The 25,680-nt window shown below is 43.7% G+C and overlaps 1 protein-coding gene across 2 annotated transcripts in view; it reads left to right on the top strand.

Annotated features, from left to right (window-relative positions):
* LOC126199308 (elongation factor-like GTPase 1) overlaps positions 1–19,307 on the top strand; it is a 630,571-nt gene extending 611,264 nt beyond the window's left edge. For both annotated transcript variants that reach the window (XM_049936141.1, XM_049936142.1), the window contains one exon: positions 18,974–19,307. In XM_049936141.1, coding sequence (XP_049792098.1) covers positions 18,974–19,162 — 189 coding nt within the window. In that variant the 3' untranslated portion in view covers positions 19,163–19,307. The remainder of the gene's footprint in view (positions 1–18,973) is intronic.
* The last annotated feature ends 6,373 nt before the right edge of the window (positions 19,308–25,680 follow it).

Raw genomic sequence — 25,680 nt, 5'->3', positions numbered from 1 at the left:
ACAAACCATTCACGTGAATCATTCATTGTATGAGAATCCTTACGGTAGTACCTGAGAATAGCTACAATTGATTCGACAATTACCCTTCACAAACACACAGAAAAGTGCAGTGAGAGTCTTTAATTTGTCATATGTGTACGTATACCTAAACCTCCCTCAAGAGCCAAGCCATTTCAAAAAGCCTACAGCAGCTCCTGAATTTAGTTTTCACATACAGCTAGAGAAATACAGCTAATAAGTATACTTCATAGTAAAGATGTGCTGTTCTCTGGAGTTGTGTCCGCTGTTTTTCCCACAAGATACTGCCTTGTCTATCATACGAGGTCGTAGCTTCAAACATACAATCGCACCAAAAAATATTGGCACAGTTACATTTTAGTGGTCGTAGGTTAAACGAAACATATATTTCAGAACAGAACCCAAACACTTGCCACCTTTCATTACATAGGTTACAGATATGTCCAAATGACCTGGCCGTAAAGTAACATACAGTGTTATGAAAATAAACATCTCTCTTCTGCATCCAAAAAAGTATTGGCACACACATATGAATCGGACAGTGTGTTCATTTTTGTCATTGATGTTCACCTTCTAATAGCTAGTGTGCATCCCTTTAGCATTTATAACAGCACATAAACGTCTAGGAATGCTTTTTATTAAATTCAGGTGATATCAGGGGTAATTTTCGATCATTCCTCCATGAGCACTTTCTCCAAGTCGTTTTTACCGGATGGATGCCTTTTTATGACTTGTGTGTCAAGATGAGCCCACAGGTCCTCAATGGGGTTCAAATCAGGGCTCTGAGTTGGTGTTAGAACCTTGTGTTAGAACCCTTCTGGGGGCATTGTACAGTAACCACTCCCAGGTTTTCATGGCAGTATGTTTTGGGTTGTTGTCTTGTAGGAAATGAAACACCCCAGTAAGGCCCAATGTCTGTGCACTAGCGTGTAAATTACCTCGCAACACATCGATGTATCTCATATGATCCATTGTACCATGGATTACAGCTAGACTGCCAATGCTGGATGCCACCATACGGCCACAGACCATGATACCGCCCCCACTTTGTTTGACTGTGGGATGCATGTGTTTGATGTCGAGGTGCGTATTCGGCTTGCGCCAAACTTTCTTTCTTGCGTCAAATCTGAACACACTGAACTTCGATTCATTGCTAAATATCACAGTGTTCCAAAACTCCATCAGCTTGCTGATGTAGTTCTTGGCAAACTGCAGGCGTTTCTGCCGGTTAATTTCCGATATGTATGGCTTTTTCCTGGGAGAACGTCCATGCATGTCAGTCTCATTCAACACATTTCGTATAGTTTGAACACTAACCGTCTTGTCGGACGTTATCTGAACAACATCAGCAATAGTTGCTGCACTTGTAGCAGGTTCCTTCCGAGCAAGTGTGATGGTACGGCGACGCTCTCGGGTTGTAAGCACTTTTGGACATCCAGGACGAAACTTATTCACTGTCGTTCCAGTTTCTTTATATTTATGAATGATGGCTTGTACCGTGGTGTAGCTAACAGACACCTCTGCTTCGATTTGTCAATAGCTTCTCCCTTGTGAATGGAGCAATACTACTCTCTCACACAACGCCACTGAATGTTCCTTCTTCTTCGGCCCCATGCTGATCACTATCGCACAATACAACAACATACTAACAACTGGGCCATCAACAACACGCAGTGTCTATTGCGTCAGCAGATGGCGTTCTGGTACCTGAAAAACCAAACAATAGACCAAGAAGAAACGCTCTGTGCCAATATTTTTTGTGTGCAGAGGAGATAAATGTTTGCCCTTAACATTGCATTTCTTTGTTATTCGTAGGCACTGTGGGCAGAATTGTAATGTCTGGTATGTGAGGTAGCACGTACATGTGCTGTGTACCAGAAGGTGTGGCATTTGTAACCAGCAACGATAAATACGCACATGTGCCAATACTTTTTGGTGCGACTGTAGCTGTGAGCTGTCGCTCCAAACGCCAATTAAAAACAGAAGAGATACTGATACATATACAAGGTGAGTCAGGAACAACGCCCCTTTCCAGCTGGCGATTGTGACTGTGGGTGCATGCGCAGGTCTTCAGTGACATGGAAGTTGGAAATTTGTGGTAAGGTCTTATGGAACCAAACCGCTGAGGTCATCGGTCCCTAAGCTTAGACACCACTGAATCTAACTTATGCTAAGGACAACACACACACAAACACACACACACACACACACACACACACACACACGCCTGGCGGAGGACCGTTACTGACATGCTAGCAGCATTTCAAGGGAGTGGGAAATTCAGTTACGATGGAGAAATGGAGTATGTAAGAGTTTGTGCTCGTGATAGAGCTTTAAAGTGAAACAACGTGAATTGTAGGGAGCCAACGAGCTTTTCAGAGATAAACCATTGCAGACGCGCCCGGATGGCCATATCATAGGGCACTGAATAGTGAATTGTCGCCGGTATGGGTCTGTACTCCTGAACGAACCCGAAATTTTTGCAACAGTTCTCCTTTGTCTATTCCGTACAGTGTATGTAACTTTTTGCCCATAGACGCAACCACCTTCTCTCTCTCTAATATTATTTTGCACTCCTAAGAAATGAGGCAATACAACACTGTACAACTCAATGTGAACTTGCTAACTGGCACTGTGCTGGGATGCACGCAGTGCTTTATAATTATTGTAAATGCTGTACCAGTGAATTTTGCAAGAATGCCCCAGTGAATTTTATAAATCCATTTGTAATTTGTCAAAATTGTTAACAGAGATAACTTTTATGGTTTAAGTCGAGAACTCATAGATTTGAAAAGTGACATGTTTATCTATGCTTGGTTCTCATCTTTGGGATCGGTTTGTACTAGAAAATGACCTTATACCCCGAAATCTAGGTCGTACAGTAATAATAAAATTTGCAAACAATGCTAGAAAAGTGATTCGTTTAGGTAATACAACACACGAAGTCCTTGTGAATACATATCGATAAAACGAATATCGCACTAGACTAATTTTGGACCACTCTGTTGGATTGACACCTAAAATTCCACTTTAAAAATAATCTTCTTCGTAACGGGAATCAAACCAGTGCCTTCCATCGGCGCCTCATGAAAGACGTGACGAGCAGGATTTGTCTGGCCTAACGCCAGCTACACGTTGCAAAAATCTGCCGAAACACCGGAGAAATTGTGCCTGATGACTTTTTGGAGAGACATGCTACATCAAAATGCAGTGCACTCTTATTCTTGTTCCAACGTTAAGTTTTGTTGTTGTTGTTGTTGTTGTTGTTGTGGTATTCAGGCCGAAGACTGGTTTCATGCAGCTTTCCAAATTAGTTTATCGTGCGCAAGCCTTCTCATTTCTGCGTAACTACTACAAGCTACATCGTCTTCAACATGCATATTGTAGTCAAAACTTGGCCTCCCTCTACAATTTTTTATCTCTCATACTTTCCTCCATAACCAAACTGAACATGCTTACTGCATTAAGCCTTGGCCCTTTTGTCAACTCTTTATCCTACAGAGACTCACAAGATGCAGCTCGAAACAAATAAAAACTACTCAAGGTACCAGAAAGAGTGATACGTAGGCATACACTTAACAAAACGAGGCGACACCATAAATTGGCTGAATTGACAGAAAAACTCACTTCTACCCTCTTTGCTTACAGAAATTTCTCTGAATGCTTTGAGCTGGGGATGCGATTGCGAAATTCATTTGCATACCTTCACTCCAGACGAAAGTGATTGCCTTAAATGTTAATATTTTGCAATTACAATTGGAACTCCTCATTCAGTGTGTAATTATTTTTATTATGAGAAGTTGATTGGAATGATTTGCGTTGAATTTTGGGCGCCAGTGGCCGTGGTGCTGCATGAATAAATCGAGCATCTCCTGAAATACAAACACGTATAGAGCAATTAGAATGCTGGGGATTTATTTAATTCAGTCGACCAGGTCATGCACGGACTTAAATGAAATTCAAACTGTTATAAATGCTGATACGTGTTTCCTTCTCAACGGTCGTTTTACGGGCGATTAAACTCGAGTGAATTTAAAAGTCGTGAACTGGAGTAGTCTTGCATGTAAAATATGTCATGATCTCTGGCAGTGTGAGGCTGCTGCTAATAAACAGTTTCCACTTATATCCATCTTAAGGCTCAAGCTCATTTTTTGTGTCCGTGTTTGATTTTAAACAAATATGTTTTAGAAAAACTTTCGGTAACACACACAGTTTTCTTTACTGCTATCACACACACACATTTAAGCGTCATTTCACTGTAATCGGTGGGTTCCCAGTGTTTTCTTTCTAGTAAATGATGTTTTTCATCTATCTGTTTGTCATCTGCAGTTTTTGTGATTTTTATGTTATAGTGCACCTATGAAGCAGCAATTAAAACACACCGTGTACCGCTGTAATACACTTGTGGAAACTTTTATGCGAATGCGTGGCGTCTGGGTTCTTTCAGACGTGTCGGAAAGAACAGACACCACGCATTCATGTAATTGACTCACCTCTATGGGCAATGGAGCCACAGCCATCGGTGCAGACGTACATTGACGTTTGGCCGTGAGTGGGACTGCGGAAAGGTGACGGTGGGTGGGAACGTGGTAGTCCGCGCATTTGCGGTAAAAAAAAAGCGCAGGTTACGCCTGTATATAAGAAGGGTAGAAGGACGGATCCTCAAAATTACAGACCAATATCCTTGACATTGGTTTGTTGCAGGATTCTTGAACATATTCTCAGTTCGAAAATAATGATTTCCTTGAGACAGAGAAGTTGCTGTCCATGCATCAGCACGGCTTTAGAAAGCATCGCTCTTGCGAAACGCAACTCGCCTTTTTTTCACATGATATCTTGCGAACCATGGATGAAGGGTATTAGACGGATGCCATATTCCTTGACTTCAGAATCCTGCCTCGGGCATGGATGTGCGTGATGTCCTTAGTGACTCGGTGCCCCACTGCAGACTCCTAACTAAGGTACGAGCATATGGGATTGGTTCCCAAGTATGTGAGTGGCTCGAAGACTTCTTAAGTAATAAAGTACGTTGACCTCGATGGTGAGTGTTCATCGGAGGTGAGGGTATCACCTGGAGTGCCCCACGGAAGTGTGGTAGGTCCGCTACTATTTTCTATCTACGTAAATAATGTTTTGGATAGGGTGGACAGCAATGTGCGGCTGTTTGCTGATGATGCTGTGGAGTACGGGAAGGTGTCATCGTTGAGTGACTGTAGGAGGATACAAGATGACTTGGACAGGATTTGTGATTGGTGTAAAGAATGGCAGCTAACTCTAAATAAAGATAAATGTAAATTAATGCAGATGAATAGGAAAAAGAATCCCATAATGTTTGAATACTCCATTAGTAGTGTAGCGCTTGACACAGTCACGTCAATTAAATATTTGGGCGTAACATTGCAGAGGGATATGAAGTGGGACAAGCATGTAATGGCAGTTGTGGGGAAGGCGGATAGTTGTCTTCGGTTCATTGGTAGAATTTTGGGAAGATGTGGTTCATCTGTAAAGGAGACCGTTTATAAAACACTAATACGACCTATTCTTGAGTACTGCTCGAGCATTTGGGATCCCTATCAGGTCGGATTGAGGGAGGACATAGAAGCAATTCAGAGGCGGGCTGCTAGATTTGTTACTGGTAGGTTTGATCATCACGCGAGTGTTACGGAAATGCTTCAGGATCTCGGGTGGGAGTCTCTAGAGGAAAGGAGGCGTTCTTTTCGTGAATCGCTACTGAGGAAATTTAGAGAACCAGCATTTGAGGCTGACTGCAGTACAATTTTACTGCCGCCAACTTACATTTCGCGGAAAGACCACAAAGATAAGATAAGAGAGATTAGGGCTCGTACAGAGGCATATAGGCAGTAATTTTTCCCTCGTTCTGTTTGGGAGTGGAACAGGGAGAGCAGATGCTAGTTGTGGTACGAGGTACCCTCCGCCACGCACCGTATGGTGGATTGCGGAGTATGGATGTAGATGTAGAACACTGCGTCCGGGTGGTGCCGCCGGTGACACAGCTGCCTGGTTAGCAGGAGATCCCAGGTTCAAGTCTCGGTGTGACACGCATTTTCACTCGTCGCTGCTGATTCCACATAAACTTCCGATGCAGTTGATATCATCAATTCCTTTCTTTTACTTTCCTTGCTGCCCCCTCCACCTTCAATTCACATATTTAATGGAAATGCTGTCCCTTCGGTCCGCTCGGCAAGCGCTGGTCGGTGACTGACCTCTCGTCACACACACGACCGTATCTGCTGAGTGCGCGCTGCACTACTGTTTTTGGAATTAAGGAGTTAGCAACCTTCTGCCTCTCATTTGAATATCTTCATACAGAACACGCTTCTCGAACCGGCCTATTTTCTTTTTCACCTCTCCGTACCGAGTGCCCCATGTAACACCTGTGCTTCCCACTCTCTCGCCCAACTCCCTCTCTTCTCTCGCTTGGTCGCCAGATAATGGTATTTATTTAACGCATATCCTTGTGATTAGCTGGAATCGTCCATTGATTCCCTTCGTGGTATTCCATAGTACGATCTTCCGCTCAGACGCAAGCAAAATATGTGCCTTTCACATATATTTTTTTTTGTTACGGTTTCCTCGTACTTCACTCTGTGTATAACGGTCAACTTCTAGTCTTCATTGACTTTAGTTGTACACTGGTCAATAAATCTATAGGCAAAAGTTCTGCGAATCCTAGCATTTTTTGCGGATGAGTTTCCTTGGTCCGCTGTTTGAAATGATATACGGTTAGACTGTAGACTGTAGCTTTACTGCCGGCCGGAGTGGCCGAGCGGTTCTAGGTACTACAGTCTGGAACCGCGCGACCGCTACGGTCGCGGGTTCGAATCCTGCCTCGGGCATGGATGTGTGTGGTGTCCTTAGGTTACTTAGGTTTAAGTAGTTCTAAGTTCTAGGGGACTGATGACCTAAGAAGTCAAGTCCCATAGTGCGCAGAGCCATTTGAACCATTTTTTGTAGCTTTACTCTTCCGTATACAAGACAGATCAAAGTACATAAACAAACGAGGTTCGGTCTGACACGGAAGAAGCTTGTCACTCCCTGACACCAGCTGCTTGACATCTCGTCCACAGGTTGTTTAGAAGGCACATTGAGTTGTGCATTCAGAAAATTGACAGTCGTTGGACGCTTGACTTCAATGAACATTCTGCAACCGGAACACACATCTGAACACAGACAGTAACGTACAACATGTTGCATCCACTCCTGACGCTTTTGGCCGTCTCTAGCTACCTTATCAAAACTGATAGAAATTTGGTTTACATTGGTTTGTACGCAGTTGGTTTAAATACACCAGATATATAGTCGAAAACATAATTTTGAGTTTAAAAAATTATAACTAGTTCCTCTACCTTTCTGGAAAATACGGTTACTCCAAAAAGTATTCGTATGATACATGAATTTATGTTCAAGGATATATAGATACTGCAAAATTGTCAGAATGAAGTAAAACAGAGACTTGCACTTGTTTATTATACAGTGGAAAGGAGAATGTGATAAAGAAACTCAGATTTCTGTTTACATAAGCATAGCAAACATTCAGAAGCAAAGATACGCAAAGTACGATGCAAAATAAGCATTTGTCTGCAATACTGAAAATGATGCTCTGTACATAGAATGTTATCGTTAGTAGTTAATAGACGCTCCTCTACAGTTTATAATTTCTTGCTTTGTCCTTGACATGGATTTCACCAAAGATTTTGTTGTTTTCACTGTAATTTTATTTCATTCCTCTAGTAAAGCGTTAGTTGATCATTTGAGTGTCTGATGATTCCTCATATTTTTGTCGCATACATTCCACAAATACTCTGTTGGATTAATGTATCGTGGTGGTGTCGGCATCCAGCGGGGAGTGTTAAATAACAGTCACAGCCGTTCATGGAGAGCTGTGTGTTTCGGATCATTATCTTGTGTGAAAATATAATCTCCAAAAAAAGCTCATGCTTTTAGCACTTCTGTGTAGATGTGTTTTTGGCTGTTTATGTAAACCTTGTTCTCCATAATTCCATAAATGAAACACAAATCCCCCACACTATTTGCACTCAGGCAACCCCTAGAAAAGTTCTGAGACTCCTCCACGTTTAAGTGAGGCTGTTATATTTCTCTCTACAACTTAAAAATTATATTTTCTCCACACTGTTAGTCCCCCATTTGACTTAAGCAGCTCATATCGACTCTCGTCAGTAAATACAACCGTCTTCCATCGGATTTACGTCCTCGCTTCCTTCTGTCCATTTTACTGTTGTTCAGCTTTTATACCCAGTTTTATAACGCATATTTATCACACACTATGCTGAAACAGACTTTCCAGTAAGCATTTTATGTGAAGTTGCAAGCTTTGAAACGGTTAGTTTTGGATTTTTCTCTGTCTTTTTCCATCTGGAGTAGACTTTTAAGAAGAACGCTTCGTGATTGGTGTGTTCCGATTAAGCCTGCGTCTTCCCTGTAGTACCATGCCTGCCCATGATTTCTCCGATTTCTTGATACTATTTTCCTTTTCGAAACAACCTGATGAAGCAGATTTCTCCATCTTCTTTGTAGTTTGGCGACGCTTTCGACCCATATTACTTAAATATATCTCAACGGCTTTGAAAACAGGGGGGGGAACATTCACTGCAATGGATGAAACATAACTTCATAAGGAAAGGGAGAGGTATATGTGACACTGCGGCACCATACCTGGTATTTTGTTTACTAGACGAAAATTCGTTTGACGTCATGTGGGACATAATTTTAAATAATGTGGATTTTTTCATAAATTAAGCAACATATGAACCAAAACAGAATTTTATTTCTAAATGTAGATATTAACCGTTGTAAGGAAATAGTTATTGTCCGTTTCTAAGCTATATTTTTATGATTGAGCTTGTTATATTATGTGCGCTATGGTCGGACGGATACTTTTTGTAGTTACCGTAACTAAATGAACTATGTTCATAATTCTGCAGAAAGAGTACCGTTTCTTACGTTTACCCGTCTAAATGAATATTCTTTTAACTTATTATTTTGTAAGTTAGGAGGAAAACACCTTAGCTGAAATACTCTGTATGTTTGCCTGACAGCGAATCAAGTAGTACGGTCTGCATATTTGCATTCAGGTTACGCGACGCCTGTGCCCGCCATGTTGGGAGACTTGATGTGTGCCGATTGCCGTCCTAACGGAACAGCGGTACTGGCAGGACATAAACGGCATCTGTTAATCTCACTGTCCAACGACCATAACATTCCGTCTCTCTAATGCCGTCCGTGTTGTGTAGTCACTGCGATGCTGCCCTGTAGCATACCTTTGGGTCAATTCAGCCACGGTAAAAAGAAGTATCTTCTCTACAGAAGCAGGCAGTAAGAATATTATATAAAGTTGATAGCATAACATTTTGCAGAAGCCTCTTCAGGTACCATGGGTTTCTTACGCTTGCGTATGAATATATTTCCTTTCTAATGATACTTGTGGTTCATTATAAGAGCAAATTTGCGATGAATTGCGAAATTCACGACCAAAATTCTAGAATTGTTAATAATTTCCGTATAAACTATTTATATCTGTACAGGGTTCAGAAGTTTACTAATGCTGGAATCTGTAAATCTTGAAATAGTCAAAAGTAAAATAGCACCTTATTAATCACTTCAATTAATGTCGAGTAATGAAATTTCGGGAATACATTTGTCTAGGTATCGTATTTAAGTAATTAACATTGCAAGTTAGAAGGTAAATGTGAGATCGAGATAAGCTATTGAATTGTGAAATGTTGGTACATTAATAATCGGTGTAATCCGCAGAATGTTCAATGCAAGCATACATGCATTGTGTCGGACGGATGCCAGATGTCAGTTTATGAGATAGAGTTCCATGCCTGTTGCGCTTGGACTGTCAACACAGGGACCGTTAATACTGTTTGTGGATGGCGCAGGACTTTTCGTCCGATTATGTCCCATATCTGCTCTATTGGAGACAGATCTGGTGATCAAGCAGGTCAGTGCAACATCTGCACACTCTGTTGAGCACGTTGGGTTACAACAGTGGTAGGTGAGCGAACGTTATCCAGTTGCAAAACATCCCATGGAATGCTGTTCATGAATGGCAGCACAACAGGTCGCATCGCCAGACTGGCGTACAGTTCTGCGGTCTGGGTGCGTGAGATAACCACGAGAGTGCTCCTGCTGCACTACGAAATCGCCCCAGACCATGACACAAGGTGTAGGTCCAGTGTGTCCGATAGGTTGGTGGCAGTCCCTCAACTTGGCTCTTTCCAACCAACACAAAGCCATCACTCGCACCGAGGCATAACCAGCTTTCATCGGAAAACACAACAGACCTCTACCCTACCCTCCAATGAGCTCTCGCTTGACACCACCGAAGTCGCAAATAGCGCTAGTTTTGTGTCAGCGGAATGTAAGTTAGAGGGCGTCTGACTCGGAACTGTCCTTAAAGTAACCGATTTGTAACAGTTCGTTGTGTCACTGTGGTGCCAACCGATGCTCAAACGGCTGCTGCAAATGCAGTACGATGTGGCAGAGTCACACACCGAACACGATGACCATCCCTCTCGGTAGTGCCACGTGGCCATCCAGAGCCTGGTCGTCTTGCTACCGTCCATTCTCGTGACCACTGCTTCTGGCAGTCGTGTTCAGTGGTTACTTTCCTGTCAAATATTTCTGCAGTATCACAAAAGAAACATCCAGCTTCTCGTGGCCCTATCACACGACCTTGTTGAAACTCAGTGATGTCGCCTGGTAAGGCATTCTTGAAGAACAATAATTTACCACGTCCAGTCTCAAAGGTAACTAACGCTCACTAACTAAAGCAAACCTGATTTCCGTCCTCATAGTGGAGCCACTAACGCCACTCTTATGCGACTAGCATGACATTTTATTAAACATTATCTTTCAGAAGTAGAAAAGCGCGTACCAACTTTCGCTTATTTCGCACAACTTTTTCTTCGTGTTGCGTTTTTTTCCCGCTAGAGTGTATTTACACAGTCGATAGCGTTCTGCAACTGTATAAAAGCTTTGTATGAAATATTGTATAAAACTGCTGCTAAATTGTGTAACAGGAAAAGCACTAGCTTCTTTCAGAGTAGCTGCTTGATGCTTAAATCCCATAATGGAGGAGGACCCCCAAGGATATGGAACGTGTGAAATTGTTCATCACTTTACAGAAACAGACACTTCTGGTTAATTCTGTAAACTATAGCGATAACCACTTGAAACTATTGCTAATCAAATACTTTAAAAATATAGTTACCTAAAGTAATCCAGGAGTCAAATGCCCGTGATTATCATTTTGAGAAGATTACCGCACTTGCAATCCGTTGTTTCTGTACTTCAAAGAAGTAGTCTCAAGTAGCTGTCACCGCAAATTGATGTAGAATTTATCTTTTTTCATACCAGTGATCAATCTTTCCAGTGCTGTAGTCTGTGGGTCGCAATATACTGGGTGGAGAAAAACTGTGTCACGAAATTTTAACCCTGGATATCTGGTGCCAGTAGGAACCAGAACTACTAATGTTGTGTAGCTCGACAACGCACAATTTTTAAACTCGCCGCCACACGCTCCGATTGGCCGTGGGACTGCCCTGTTGCCGTTCGTCGGTTGACAGGCAGCGCCACGGTTGTCGGTTCACTCATAAAAATGGTTCAGATTGCTCTGAGCACTATGGGACTTAACTTCTAAGGTCATCAGTCCCCTAGAATTTAGAACTAATTAAACCTAACTAACCTAAGGACATCGCACACATCCATGCCTGAGGCAGGATTCGAACCTGCGACCGTAGCGGCCGCGCGGTTCCAGACTGTAGCGCCTAGAACCGCTCGTCCACCTCGGCCGGCGGTTCACTCATAAAAACGTCCCTCGCCCCGTCACGTGATACGCACACGTGTCTAATAGGTCTTTTTGTTTGTCCCGCGGCCAATCGGAGCGCGTGGCAGCAAATTTCCGTAGTACAAAAATGGTGTTTTGTCTACCTACACAACATTAGTAATTTTGGTTCCTACTGGCATCAGCTATCCAGGATTAAAATTTCGTGACACAATTTTTCTCCATCCTGTATAAATGAAGGAACGAATGAATATGCCATATATTAACCTTTCTTACCGGTCCATATACGAGAAGAGCGTGGGGAGCATCTCGCGTATGCTCCTGGTCAGAAGTATCCGCAGACTGCTGCGTTATGTGGAATTGATCGCTGGGCCTCACGAGAGGTGTACAAAAAGAGACGAACACTATTGTGTTATTACAAGAGGAGCAGTAACAGGGGAATGGGTCATGGTCAGGAGAGTTCAGTGATATTAAACGAGGACTACTCGTTGGATGTCTCCAGAGCATCAAGTCCGTCAGTGACATTTAACACTCCTAAAGCTTCCCAAGTCGACTCTTGATCATCTGATTACGAAGTGGAAACGCGGAGGAACAGCCACCGCTAAAACGAGACCAGAGAGGCCTCATGTACTGACGTACAGGGATCGTCGGGCCTCGAGGACAGTAGTTGTAAAAAATCGAATAAAATCAGCGGAAGTAATCACTCGCGACTTCCAAAAGTGCTACCAGCTGTCCAGCTAACACAGTGGCTGTGTGAGTAGGGAGTTAGGTAGAATGGCCGAGCAGCTCCTTATAAGCCACACATTTCTGTAGTCCATACTACGTCACGATTGCAGTGGTGTATGGAGCGACCCCTCTCAGCAGTGGATGAATGGAAACCGGAGAAAATTACCTGTCATCACGTGTAGTGCCAACAGTGAAGAACAGGGATGGTGTGTTACGACATGAGGGTGTTTTTCGTGGTTAGGGTGTGTTCCCCTTAGTGTCCTTAAGAAAACACTAAATGCGGAAGGCTCTGAACACATTTTGCGATGTTGTGTACCGCGTACAGCAGAGGAACATTTCGGAGACGACGAACGTTTGAATCATTATGACAGTGCGCCCTGACATAAAGCAACATTTGTGAGGCAAAGTTTTGTGGACAACGTTCCGCAAATGGTCTCGTCTGCCCAGAGTCCCGACGTGAACCCAATAGAACACGTTTGGGATAAGTTAGAACTTCGATTTCGCTCCAGACCATAGCGTCCAACATCAGTACGTTCTCTGGTTTCGGCTCTTGAGGAATAGTGGGCTGCCATTCAGACACCTCACGGGAAGTGTCCTCAAAAGAGTTCAAGCCGTCAACAGAGGCGAAGGGTTGACTCACCCCATATTAATGCCCACTATTAGGTGCCCAGATACTTTTGATCAGATAGTGTACACGTGGTGTTATTTGACCGTATTTATGTGCACGCTCGTTAGAGGATACGCACTTAGGAGGCTGAAGAATTTCGTAGTTTCTTTCATAAATAATCCATCTTATCAGTTTCTCGCGAGATATATGGCGCATTTCGGTCAGTCATTTAATCTTTTTCGATATTTGTTGTTGCACTCTCTTCCAGTGAAACGAGGCAGTGACTGTTTGCACCCCACTTCGTCGTAGATGATCGATCTCCCCTGTTAGTTGGTCCTGATCATGGTCACATACGCTTGAGAGAAACTCAGGTTGAGATGTATTTGTATTTCGTATACAATATATTTTGTAGACTAACAACAGTTTTCAAGTGTGGGATCATAGTCTGCCATTTGCTGTATCTACAAAGAAACCTGTATAGTCGCTCAGTTTTGTGTGTTTATGCACTGTTGCTGCTGTTTTCGTCTTCAGTCTGAAGACTAATCTGAAACAGCTCCCCACGCTAGTCTATCTCATGCAAGCCTCTTCATCTGCGCATAACTACTTCAATTGTTACTCTCAAACATATGTATGGTATGGGTGTCTCTAGGTGGAACTCATTAATCCTTTGGTTAGAGGAGGTCACGCTTTTACGTTTTTTTTTTTTAATCACAACTTTTCATTTGCCTTCATTGAGAGCAAGTTGCCAATAGTTCCAGTAGGCTTATATTTTGTCGACATCTACAGGATATTTCTGGGATTTTACCGGACACAATTACCTTATAGATACGATTGCAACCAATATTACCTGCTTAGACACTGATGAATAACAGAAACGATCCTATTAAACTCTCGTGGGCTATACTAGACATTGCTTCTGTCTGCAAGTAACTCTCTGTCTCCGACAACGTACTGAGTCGTGCCTGTTAGCAAATTTTCGAACCAGTCGAAAACCTGTTATACACCCCTATAGGAACATTTCTTCAGTAGAAACTGAAACAAAAGTCAAGAAACGCTACATCAACACATTATCTGTTTCTGTGTCTCCGAGTAGCCGACATATCTAACCTATATTCCGTTTGTTTTTTATCTGTATGTGACTTGTACTTTCTTGCATTCATGAAGAACGTCTTCCTGACAAAGGAATCTGAGCTAAATTACTGTTATGAGGTTAACCAATCCAATCCAAGTTCTGTATCGGAGCCGGCCGAAGTGGCCGTGCGGTTAAAGGCGCTGCAGTCTGGAACCGCAAGACCGCTACGGTCGCAGGTTCGAATCCTGCCTCGGGCATGGATGTTTGTGATGTCCTTAGGTTAGTTAGGTTTAACTAGTTCTAAGTTCTAGGGGACTAATGACCTCAGCAGTTGAGTCCCATAGTGCTCAGAGCCATTTGAACCATTTTTCTGTATCGGAAGCCGCAGGGACAGTGCGTGTTCTTGGGTCCTTATAGACTTTTTGTGATTTTATGCGTTTTTCAACACCACTAATACCCATAGCTATGTGACTTAGCATCGATACACCTTCTGAATTACAGGATGATTTTTTCCACCGTGTACAAACTATAGGCATTGATCGATCAGAGGATACGAAACAAAAAGATCTCACGAACTTACGTCCAGGTATGGTTTCCATGTGGGGCGCTCAACTGCGCGGTCATCAGCGCCCATACGAAGTCCAGTTTTGACGCTATGCAAGTTTTTCACAATGCAGTCTAGCCACTGTCACGAATGATGATGATCAAATGATGAGGACAACACAGACACCCAGTCCCCGGGCAGAGAAAATCCCCAACTCGGCCGGGAGTCGAATTCCATGCTAGAGACCATTTATTCAATCATACATTGTCACAGAGACTGCGGTATAATATGCGCTGTGCCACGCAGCCACAGTTAAAGTATGTGTTGAAAATTGTTTCCATGTGCCTCAACGCATGCGTGTACGCGCTGTAGCATGTTCTGTCTCACACGTTCACATCGGCAGGCTGCATCTGATCAGTGTCAAAGACAGTATGAATACACTGCTCCAGTGTCTCCTGATCTGGAATGGGCTCTGCATACAAGATACTTTTGAGATGAACCCATAACCAGAAATCTCACGGGTTGAGATCCGGTAAATGAGCAGGCCATGCAACTGGACCCCACGTCCGATCCGTCGAACAGGAAAGACACGATTGTGATGCGTCCGGACGTTAACGGCGAAGTGGGCTGGAGCACCATCATGTAGCAGCCACATAACCCTTCGAATCATCAATGACACTTCATCCAGCAGGGGAGGCAAAGTCACCCGCAAGAAATACCGATAGTTCCGGCGTGTTAGGCGACATGGAAGGAAGACTGGTCCCAAAATACGGTCGTCAATTATCCCGATCCGCACATTCCGGCTGCACCAATACTGATGATTCGTTGTCACTATCCATGGGGTTTCTGCATACTATCCTACAGATGACTGTTATGAGAGTTGAAGATACCACTCCACGTAAAGATGGCCTCATCTGTGAATAGGGTGGATGACACAAATCCCGGAATCGTGGTTGCCTGGTGAAGAAACCAGTGACGAAACTGCTTCCGATGTGCAAAGTCTGTCGCTAGTAAGCCCTACACACGCTGTAAGTGATAAGGGCAGTAACAATGGTCATGGAAAATATACCACACGGTCGTCTGCCTTACCCTATACTGGCGTGCCTATTGCCTGATACTGACACGGCGCTCGCCTTCCACAGTGTTACATTTTCCTCCAAGTCTGGTTCCGAACATTTCGGGTACGTCGTCCACAATTTCCTGCTTCCTGAAACGACCCTGTCTCAGACAAACGGTGAAACACGTTGCAAACATTGAATGCTGTAGTTGTTGTCGGCGGGGGTAAGACTCCTTATACAACCTTGCTGCCCGCCGCCTATTACCATTTGCCATTCTGTAAGTGAACACAATGTCGGCAAGCTTCGAATACGGAACGACTGTGTACAACGCTGTATTAATCCATTACAAGGTGGGCTAGCAAGAGAAGTGAATCGGACACAACATTGCCAATTGCTATGGCAGCATACGACACTAGGGCATGACGTAAGAGGAACAGTATCACCCTCTAGTAAGAAGCCATGCATACTGTAACTGTGGCTACATGGTGCAGCGCGTATTAGATCGCAGTCTCTGTGACAAAGTATGATTGAATAAATAGTCTCTAGCATGGAAACTATGCATTTCCGGACGTAAGTTCATTAGACCGTTTTTGTTCCCTATCCTCTCATCGATCAGTACCTAGAGTTTGTACACGATGGAAAAGTCGCCGTGTATAACAATATTCCTTGGTTATGAGAGAACACTTAAAGTCGATATTCTATGTTTCCTCTTTTGTCATGCTGTTTTTTTTATCTTTAGGTTCCAGTCTCGCACATAGGTGTGTAGAAACTATTTTTTGTACCACTGACAGTCTTAACAGATGACTAAAATTTCTAGAGTTTTTGCCCGGGCTCCTGTAATAATATTTTGCCGCGGCAATAAATTGATGGCCTCAGGGATTGACCGCCTGGTAGCCTAGTGTGTTTCAATTAACACCTACTTGCCTGCGAATTTGTTTTGTATCTGTTGTGCAGTAGGCAGAGACTTCAAATTACGTTGCGTAACCAAATACACTCCTGGAAATGGAAAAAAGAACACATTGACACCGGTGTGTCAGACCCACCATACTTGCTCCGGACACTGCGAGAGGGCTGTACAAGCAATGATCACACGCACGGCACAGCGGACACACCAGGAACCGCGGTGTTGGCCGTCGAATGGCGCTAGCTGCGCAGCATTTGTGCACCGCCGCCGTCAGTGTCAGCCAGTTTGCCGTGGCATACGGAGCTCCATCGCAGTCTATAACACTGGTAGCATGCCGCGACAGCGTGGACGTGAACCGTATGTGCAGTTGACGGACTTTGAGCGAGGGCGTATAGTGGGCATGCGGGAGGCCGGGTGGACGTACCGCCGAATTGCTCAACACGTGGGGCGTGAGGTCTCCACAGTACATCGATGTTGTCGCCAGTGGTCGGCGGAAGGTGCACGTGCCCGTCGACCTGGGACCGGACCGCAGCGACGCACGGATGCACGCCAAGACCGTAGGATCCTACGCAGTGCCGTAGGGGACCGCACCGCCACTTCCCAGCAAATTAGGGACACTGTTGCTCCTGGGGTATCGGCGAGGACCATTCGCAACCGTCTCCATGAAGCTGGGCTACGGTCCCGCACACCGTTAGGCCGTCTTCCGCTCACGCCCCAACATCGTGCAGCCCGCCTCCAGTGGTGTCGCGACAGGCGTGAATGGAGGGACGAATGGAGGCGTGTCGTCTTCAGCGATGAGAGTCGCTTCTGTCTTGGTGCCAATGATGGTCGTATGCGTGTTTGGCGCCGTGCAGGTGAGCGCCACAATCAGGACTGCATACGACCGAGGCACACAGGGCCAACACCCGGCGTCATGGTGTGGGGCGCGATCTCCTACACTGGCCGTACACCACTGGTGATCGTCGAGGGGACACTGAATAGTGCACGGTACATCCAAACCGTCATCGAACCCATCGTTCTACCATTCCTAGACCGGCAAGGGAACTTGCTGTTCCAACAGGACAATGCACGTCCGCATGTATCCCGTGCCACCCAACGTGCTCTAGAAGGTGTAAGTCAACTACCCTGGCCAGCAAGATCTCCGGATCTGTCCCCCATTGAACATGTTTGGGACTGGATGAAGCGTCGTCTCACGCGGTCTGCACGTCCAGCACGAACGCTGGTCCAACTGAGGTGCCAGGTGGAAATGGCATGGCAAGCCGTTCCACAGGACTACATCCAGCATCTCTACGATCGTCTCCATGGGAGAATAGCAGCCTGCATTGCTGCGAAAGGTGGATATACACTGTACTAGTGCCGACATTGTGCATGCTCTGTTGCCTGTGTCTATGTGCCTGTGGTTCTGTCAGTGTGATCATGTGATGTATCTGACCCCAGGAATGTGTCAATAAAGTTTCCCCTTCCTGGGACAATGAATTCACGGTGTTCTTATTTCAATTTCCAGGAGTGTAGCTAGCTGGAAGGTAGTGTGTAACGATCGACCTAGAGACTTAGTGACGTTTAATTAAAGCCAATGAAATATATTGTTTTCCTTTCGACGTTGACCAATTTTGATTTTGTGGAGAATATGGATGGAAGTTGATGGATTCAGTTGCAGGTGTATGAACTGTTAGCGGCATCTGTGTTGCAGAGAGTTTTTTGTGGTGCAGGGGTCTTCATCTTTGACTTTGGAGCATAGAGAAATTTAACTGTCTCTCAGGTCAAAGCGGCACTGGCGACTGTTAATTAGGCTAATTCGTAAGCGTAGCAGGCAGAGGATTACTCCGGGCCCGCCAATAAACGCTTCCGATTAATTATACGGAGAGATACGTCGTGTAATTTGTCTCGAGTGCCGGATAAAGGTACGAGTGTGTGAATAGTACGCGTGGCCGCGACTAGACTTCAAACGATGTCACGGAAGCTCCGAAATACAGACGAGAACAACATCTGAATGTCTTAATTTTGCCACTCGTTTGGGGCAGTTCTTGAGGCCTATAGAAGAGAATTTTGGAGCTCTTTATAGAAATATGTTTTCCTGGCTGGACAAATTCGCTTGTTTTGAAAAATCCTAGTAGGTATTCCACACACAGTCGGCTACAGTGATAGCCGGCTCTGGTGTGCAGTGCACAGTTGGCTGTCGTGTACCGCAAACTGAAGTCTGTGCGGCTGTTGCAGGTGATCGACATAGACCCGTTCTGGCGGCCGAACACGGAGGAGGAGCTGCTGCACTTCGGGGAGAAGGCGGACTCGGGCAACCGCGCCCGCCAGTACATGGACGCCGTGCGCCGCCGCAAGGGGCTGCCCGTCGAGCGCAAGATCGTCGAGTTCGCCGAGAAGCAGCGCACGCTCTCCAAGAACAAGTAGGCGGCTGGACTGACAGCCGCACGTGATCGCCTCGCGACGCTAAAAACAGCCACCAGAGACGTATTATACCATACATGTGTTGTTTTCTTTTTTTATGAGCCTTTTGTACGAGAAAATAACTTTTAAATAAATATTGCTCAGCTTATAGATTTTTATTTTCTCCCCCTTGACAAGAACAATTGTTGTAAGTAAAATAACTTTTTCGGTCCTAGCGGCAATTATTACTCTTGACCGATATCAGTGCTTTACGCACATCGTCAAATACAAAATTTTGGCTACCAATACCACATCAACGAGAACTGCAGAGTAGCATAAGCATCAGACTCTGACTCTTCATCTGCACAAGAATGCAACACTTCGCGGTAGTCGTTCCTTTGCTGAAACGACGTTACACCTTTAAGGTGTAGCATTGTAGCACCACTGGAATTTGAGAGTTCTTGTGATGCCTTTTAAAGTTACTGCAACGCCAGTAGCGAAGGGTGCACTCGCATTTCGCAACAGAACTCAATACTGTAACGTCTTGTACCAATACCGCACATGTAAACTCTTGCAGTACAATCTGGAGACGTTAGCCTCATGATTATGTCGACGATTCAGAGATGTCTTCTCCTATCGGCTCATCGTGCACTTCCCTGGATATGAATCACACCGACAATAAACTCTTAAGACAACACAAACGATGCACCACGAAAGAGTTATCGGACTGGGACGGAAATCGGTACATATGCCGTACATGCACAGGCAAACAAATGTCCACAATTTCAAATAAAATTGTATGATGTATTCAAGAGAAAGAGATTCACAAATTGAGCATGTAAGTAACATATTAGTCCACCTCTGGTCCTTATACAAGCAGTTATTCGATTCGGCATACACACATAGAATTGTTGTATTTTCTCTTGAGGCATATCGTGCCAAATTCTATCCAATTGGCGCGTTTTGTCGTCAAGATCCCGAGAAGGTTGGAAGGCCATGCCCATAATGGTCCAAACGTTCTCAACTGTGGTAAGCACGAAGATAAGCAGTAGAAACTCTCGCCATGCGTAGGCGGGCGTTATCTCGCTGAAACGTAAGTCAAAGAAGGCTTGCCATGAAGGGCAACAAAACAGGGCGTAGAATATCGTTGACGCACCACTGAGCCGTAAGGGTGCCGCAGATGACAACCAAATGAATCCTGCTGTGAAATGAGACGGCACCCTGTACGATCGTTCGTGTTTGTCGGCCCGTATGGCGGGCGACAGGCAGGTGGGTATCCTGCCGCTGTCTGGGGCGTCTCCACTGTTCATTGGGGCAAACAGACAGAAGCACCCTTACGACGGAAAGCATACTAACCGACCCCAAACAGTTGTTGGACTTAATGATGCAAGTATGTACACGAGGAGAAGAACCATTTGACATGGAAAGATTTATGCCGACCATGTCAGGCACACGGACAGACATACTTCAACTATGCTCAAACTGTTAGCTAATGCCACGTATACGTTAAACACCCATGGCATCGCTAATGAATATTCTTCAACTGAATGCAAAGAGGAGCAAGGAAGTTAATGAAGAACTCCCCAAAATAGTGAAAGATCTAAATGGATATACTGTGTCTAAAGGATCCATACACCAACCAAGGTAACCTGACAATCTTACTGGCAAATGTGATAACCTTGCCCGGTAGTCAGCAAGGCATCAGTTTCTATATTAAATAAACATGTAAATATTGTCAAAATAACCGAATTATATGATGAACATCTGGTAACAATTGAGCTTTCATACCAAGGAGATAAATGGATCATTGACTTCACTGTATGCCCAATATAGTCATTCCATAGCGCCATATGCAAATTATACAAAACTAATAGCCGAATATGCACAAGGTAAAAAGGTATTCATATGCTCGGACATAAATGTCAGGTCAACCCTGCAGAATTCCAATACAACAGACGACGGAGGATGCATGATAAACGACTAATACAGGAAACATGGCTACACGTAGTTAACATAGAAGGGAACATACCAACATACAGTGGACATGGCAGATCGAAAAGTCATGTAGACATCACACACACAAATAACGCTGCCAGAGAACACATAACGTACTGGAAAGTACAAGACCACATTACTGTCAGCGACCATAACGCGATCACTTTGACACTAACAAGACAAAACAACATATCCAACACAGTTCGCACTCGCCGCTTACTATTACATAAAGCTGTATGGGAGAGAGTAAGGGGAATAGTACAAGATGGAAACCTTGAAACTATCGAGGGAAGCATGACTTCAAGACACACATGATTACCGATCTCATCACAAAATACATCCATGCCAAAAACACTGAACACAAAACGCAGGCTAACACCATGGACAAATAAACTGACTAGACTAAAACAAGAATCCCGAAGAGCGAGATGACTATACCGACGGCCAATAGCAGACAGAGATAGACAAAGAAGACTGGAAGGACATAAGCTCGTAAAAAACCAACACAAAAATGAAATGTTCAGAACACGCAAACAACACTGGAACAGACATGTGGCATCGCAAATGCAGACAAACATATGACGGGGAACCATACAAAATAACTACTGAAAAAATAAAGAGCCCATTAGATCTGGGAACGCTAAGACAGTATCACGGTGCGATGACAAAGATATGGAGACAAACAGCACAATTCCTGCTGCACAAGCTCCTACCTGATGATATCATCAACACTGACACACCAACAAGCAACACTGTGAGAGGAACTGAACGCCACGGTCACGTGTCTCTATGCATAAGAAGAGGGGGCGATAGCAATCTCAGAGCTCAAAAACAAGAAAGCACCTGGACTAGGGACCAGGCAGAATTCATTCAGAAGTATTAAAACAGTTGAACCACAGATCACCCCATTCCTTACCACTATGCTAAATGACGCTCTACAGCTGGGTCAAGTGTCTACAGTTTGGATGGTCTCCAAGACAGTCGTAATAAAGAAGGCAGCTGACAGGGATCCATTAGATCCTAAATCATATAGGCCTATGTGTCTTATAAAAACACTTGCCAAGGTCCAGGAAAAGCTCCTGTAGCAGGCATTTACAGGGGCACAGAGCTCTCCATGGCCTAAGCTAACACCAATTCGAATTCAGAGAGGGAAAGTCGATTGATGATGCCATCAACCAAGCGTTACAATTTGTCAACAACACGAAGGCTAAGTATGCAAGGGCAGCTATGATCGACATTGTGGGTCCCTTTGATAATCTTTGTTGGCTCTTAGTGTTTAAGAGACTTAGACAACTGGAGGTACCTGAAACACTATATGGCAGTCTATTAGACTCCAGAAAGAACAGAATGGTCGAATGGAAAATGGGCGGCCGAAAAGTAATCAAACGAATTACAAAAGGCTGCCCCAAAGAGTCGATCTGTGGTTACATCTTCTGGGACATCACTATCAAACACCTCCTGCAAGTACTGGAGGGAACAATAGCGATAGATGGAGTTGTCACATATACAGATGACCCTTTGGTCGTAGTGTTTGCTAACGATAGGTCCCAGCTGGAAGAAAAAGTAGATGGAACACTCAAAACAATTACACAATGGTGTCAGAACAATGAACTCAAGATAGCCAACAAAAAAACAACATACACTTCATTGAAAGGGTCTCTCCAGAGAAACCCTAGTGTTAAATTAGGGGACACAAACACTAATCGATCAGTCACCACATGCTATTTTGGCGTACATATAGAAGAAAAACAAAATTTCCATGAACACATGCGCATCGTCACAAACAAAGCAGAAAAAGTACTACACAAACCGGCAAGACTAAATTGAGAACAATTAAAACTACCCTTGTCAGTTACACGGACATACCATTGTGCTCTCTTCAAGTCGGTACGTAGCTTCGCCGCCAGTACATGGATTCACAGGCTGAGCCTATCAACGAAACGGACCCTCGTCAGACGAGGACAAAGGAGTAGCTTACTTTCAGCACTTTCAGTACCACCTCAGCGGAATCACTTTGTGTGGTGCTCGGAATCTATTCAACAGACATTAAGATAAGATACATAGTGGCTATTTACTGGCTTAAGGTGGGAAAGCAAGAACCAGGTTCGAAAGATCAGTGGAGTACCAATCGACACGAAATGCCAATTAAAAAATTGGAGGATTGATATCGGTCAAGGTGACTGGAACACAAGTGACAAGAGCTGCAGGCTACACCAGTTCTTTCCCGATGTAAGTGAGAGACTAAAATTCAATCATGTCGATCCCAGCCACAGTATTGCCAACTTCTTAACAGGACAAGGCCCTTATCAAACGCACTTAACCGCGTGAGTCTGAGGCAGACACCAACATGGACATGTGGGGAAGAAGGCTCTCCAGAACACATCATATTTTTCTGCGGTCAACATACCAACGTCAAACACACATTACGTTTAAACCTCAACAATATTCAAGATACCATACACGCAATGCTCATAGACGAAGACCATTGGACCATGTTAAACACACTCACTGACGTAGTATCCAAAGCGACCTATAGAGAGTATGTCTCAGCCAGACAATGAGCCAATACGCACAGACGGTAGGCATCCACAGAGTGGAAAACAGCTATGATACCGACATGGAATGAGGTGATGATATTGATCCCGACACAACCATAAATGAAAATGAAGAAATTCCCTAAGTAAACAACACTGTATCCAAGAAGAAATAGAACATACTGACAACTTATTGTAAAGACAATTGTTAGAGGTTAATGTTTAGTTATTAGGGAATCTAGAGTAGATGTTAGATTTAGATGAAGAGCTGTAATTGGCAGTTGGTGGCTTAATGGACAATTCCACTCACTGTCATACACATTTGGTGAAGGAACATTCTTCCACTATCATCTTTCCTCTTCTGATGCATTCTTCTTAAAAATATGGTTATGGTTTATATTTCGATTTTCATAAATGTTATTTAGCTTTTATTTATCCATCTTAAATGCAACAATCTTGTTTATTTTAGAAAAAAATTTCCGAATTTATAATATTTCTTAAAGTTTTGATATGTCATAACCTCTTCTATGTCTCCGTGAACTCGTATTTTCTATTCATAAGTAATTAATTTTAAGATTTTCTTTTCTTAATTCCATTTAAGTCTATAAGTATTTAAAGCTGCAATATTATTAATCATTATTAAAAATAAGAAATAACAAATAAGTTTCACATTCTGTACACATACGATATTCTATTGTGAAAGTACGACCTGTCTTAGTAACAAGGCGACAGGTCACTTGTAAATGGCAGCAAATAAACAAATAAATAAATGTTCATTGGGGTCTGGAATTTCATTGACTGGTATAGAATTGTCCTCAGTGATGAGTCCCGCTTCGAATTGAACCCCAGTCCCTCATAGCACTAATGCCTCTTCCTAAAATCCATGCACCACAACTAAGACTGCGAACTCTCAGCCAGAAGCAGACGATTTTACTTTCTGCCTTGCATCAAATCTAATGAAAATTCAAATGAAAGTTGCGGGAAAGTATCGGAAAGTGTTTCAGAATTTGCTATGGAGTACCTTATGCCACCTCAGTGCTGAGTGGAACTAGCGTGAAAACAGGTTGTAGAGTACAATGCTGTTGTTTGTATCTGTAGTAATTACTAACACCTCTTTTATTTCGTGGGCAGCCGGTGTGGCTGAGCGGTTCTAGGCACTACAGACTGGAACCACGCGACCGCTACGGTCGAGGTTCGAATCCTGCCTCGGGCATGGATGTGTGTGCTGTCCTTAGGTTAGTTAGGTTTAATTAGTTCTAAGTTCTAGGGGACTGATGACCTCAGATGTTAAGCCCCATAGTGCTCAGAGCCATTTTACTTCGTGAATTGTGCAAGGTACTGAAACAAAGATTTTTACAAATGATAGTGGAGAGTGGGGGCGCAGTTTTGTTGTTTGGATAATACTCGTAACTCATGTATCAGTCAAGATATTGAAGTAGTGTACATAATTTTGAAATGGAACGGTATATTTCTAACGCCACTGAAAGCTGTTGAAAAGATGAATACAGCAACAGAGTAGTCGTTAATGTTGCCATTGAAACGTAAGACCAAAATATCCAGGATATGTGCTAAAACTGAAACGGACGACGGTCTGAGACAGCTATTGCTCTGTAAACACCTCCAAGTGGCATTTTTTGCTATGCTATTCTTTCATTATATACTGCTAAGATAAAATGTATTTCCTTTTGGCCCTATTTATATCACGTAGATACAGGGTCAGCTACAGTTGCTGTATATGGAACTATACGCTAAGCTGTAGCATAACAGATTCGACATAGAGAAACTATTTTAAATTATGTACTTAATCATGTGTAAGTCAACAGTTTTTGTGGAAACAAGTAAAAAGTCAAAAGGATTGATACAACGACGAGCGTGGACCGATAGTAGTTGCCCAGTGTTTTTATTACCCCTCTCCACAATATGTCATCCAAAACAAAAGTCTGATATTTGACCCTATCCCACTTAATCATAATTGTGGACCGGGTGTGCTAATTGCCAGATGGGCAGTTGTCC

This window comes from Schistocerca nitens, chromosome 8, assembly GCF_023898315.1.
Source record: "Schistocerca nitens isolate TAMUIC-IGC-003100 chromosome 8, iqSchNite1.1, whole genome shotgun sequence".
In the NCBI taxonomy this organism is placed as follows: domain Eukaryota; kingdom Metazoa; phylum Arthropoda; class Insecta; order Orthoptera; family Acrididae; genus Schistocerca; species Schistocerca nitens.
This window is presented reverse-complemented; position numbering and strand designations above follow the sequence as displayed.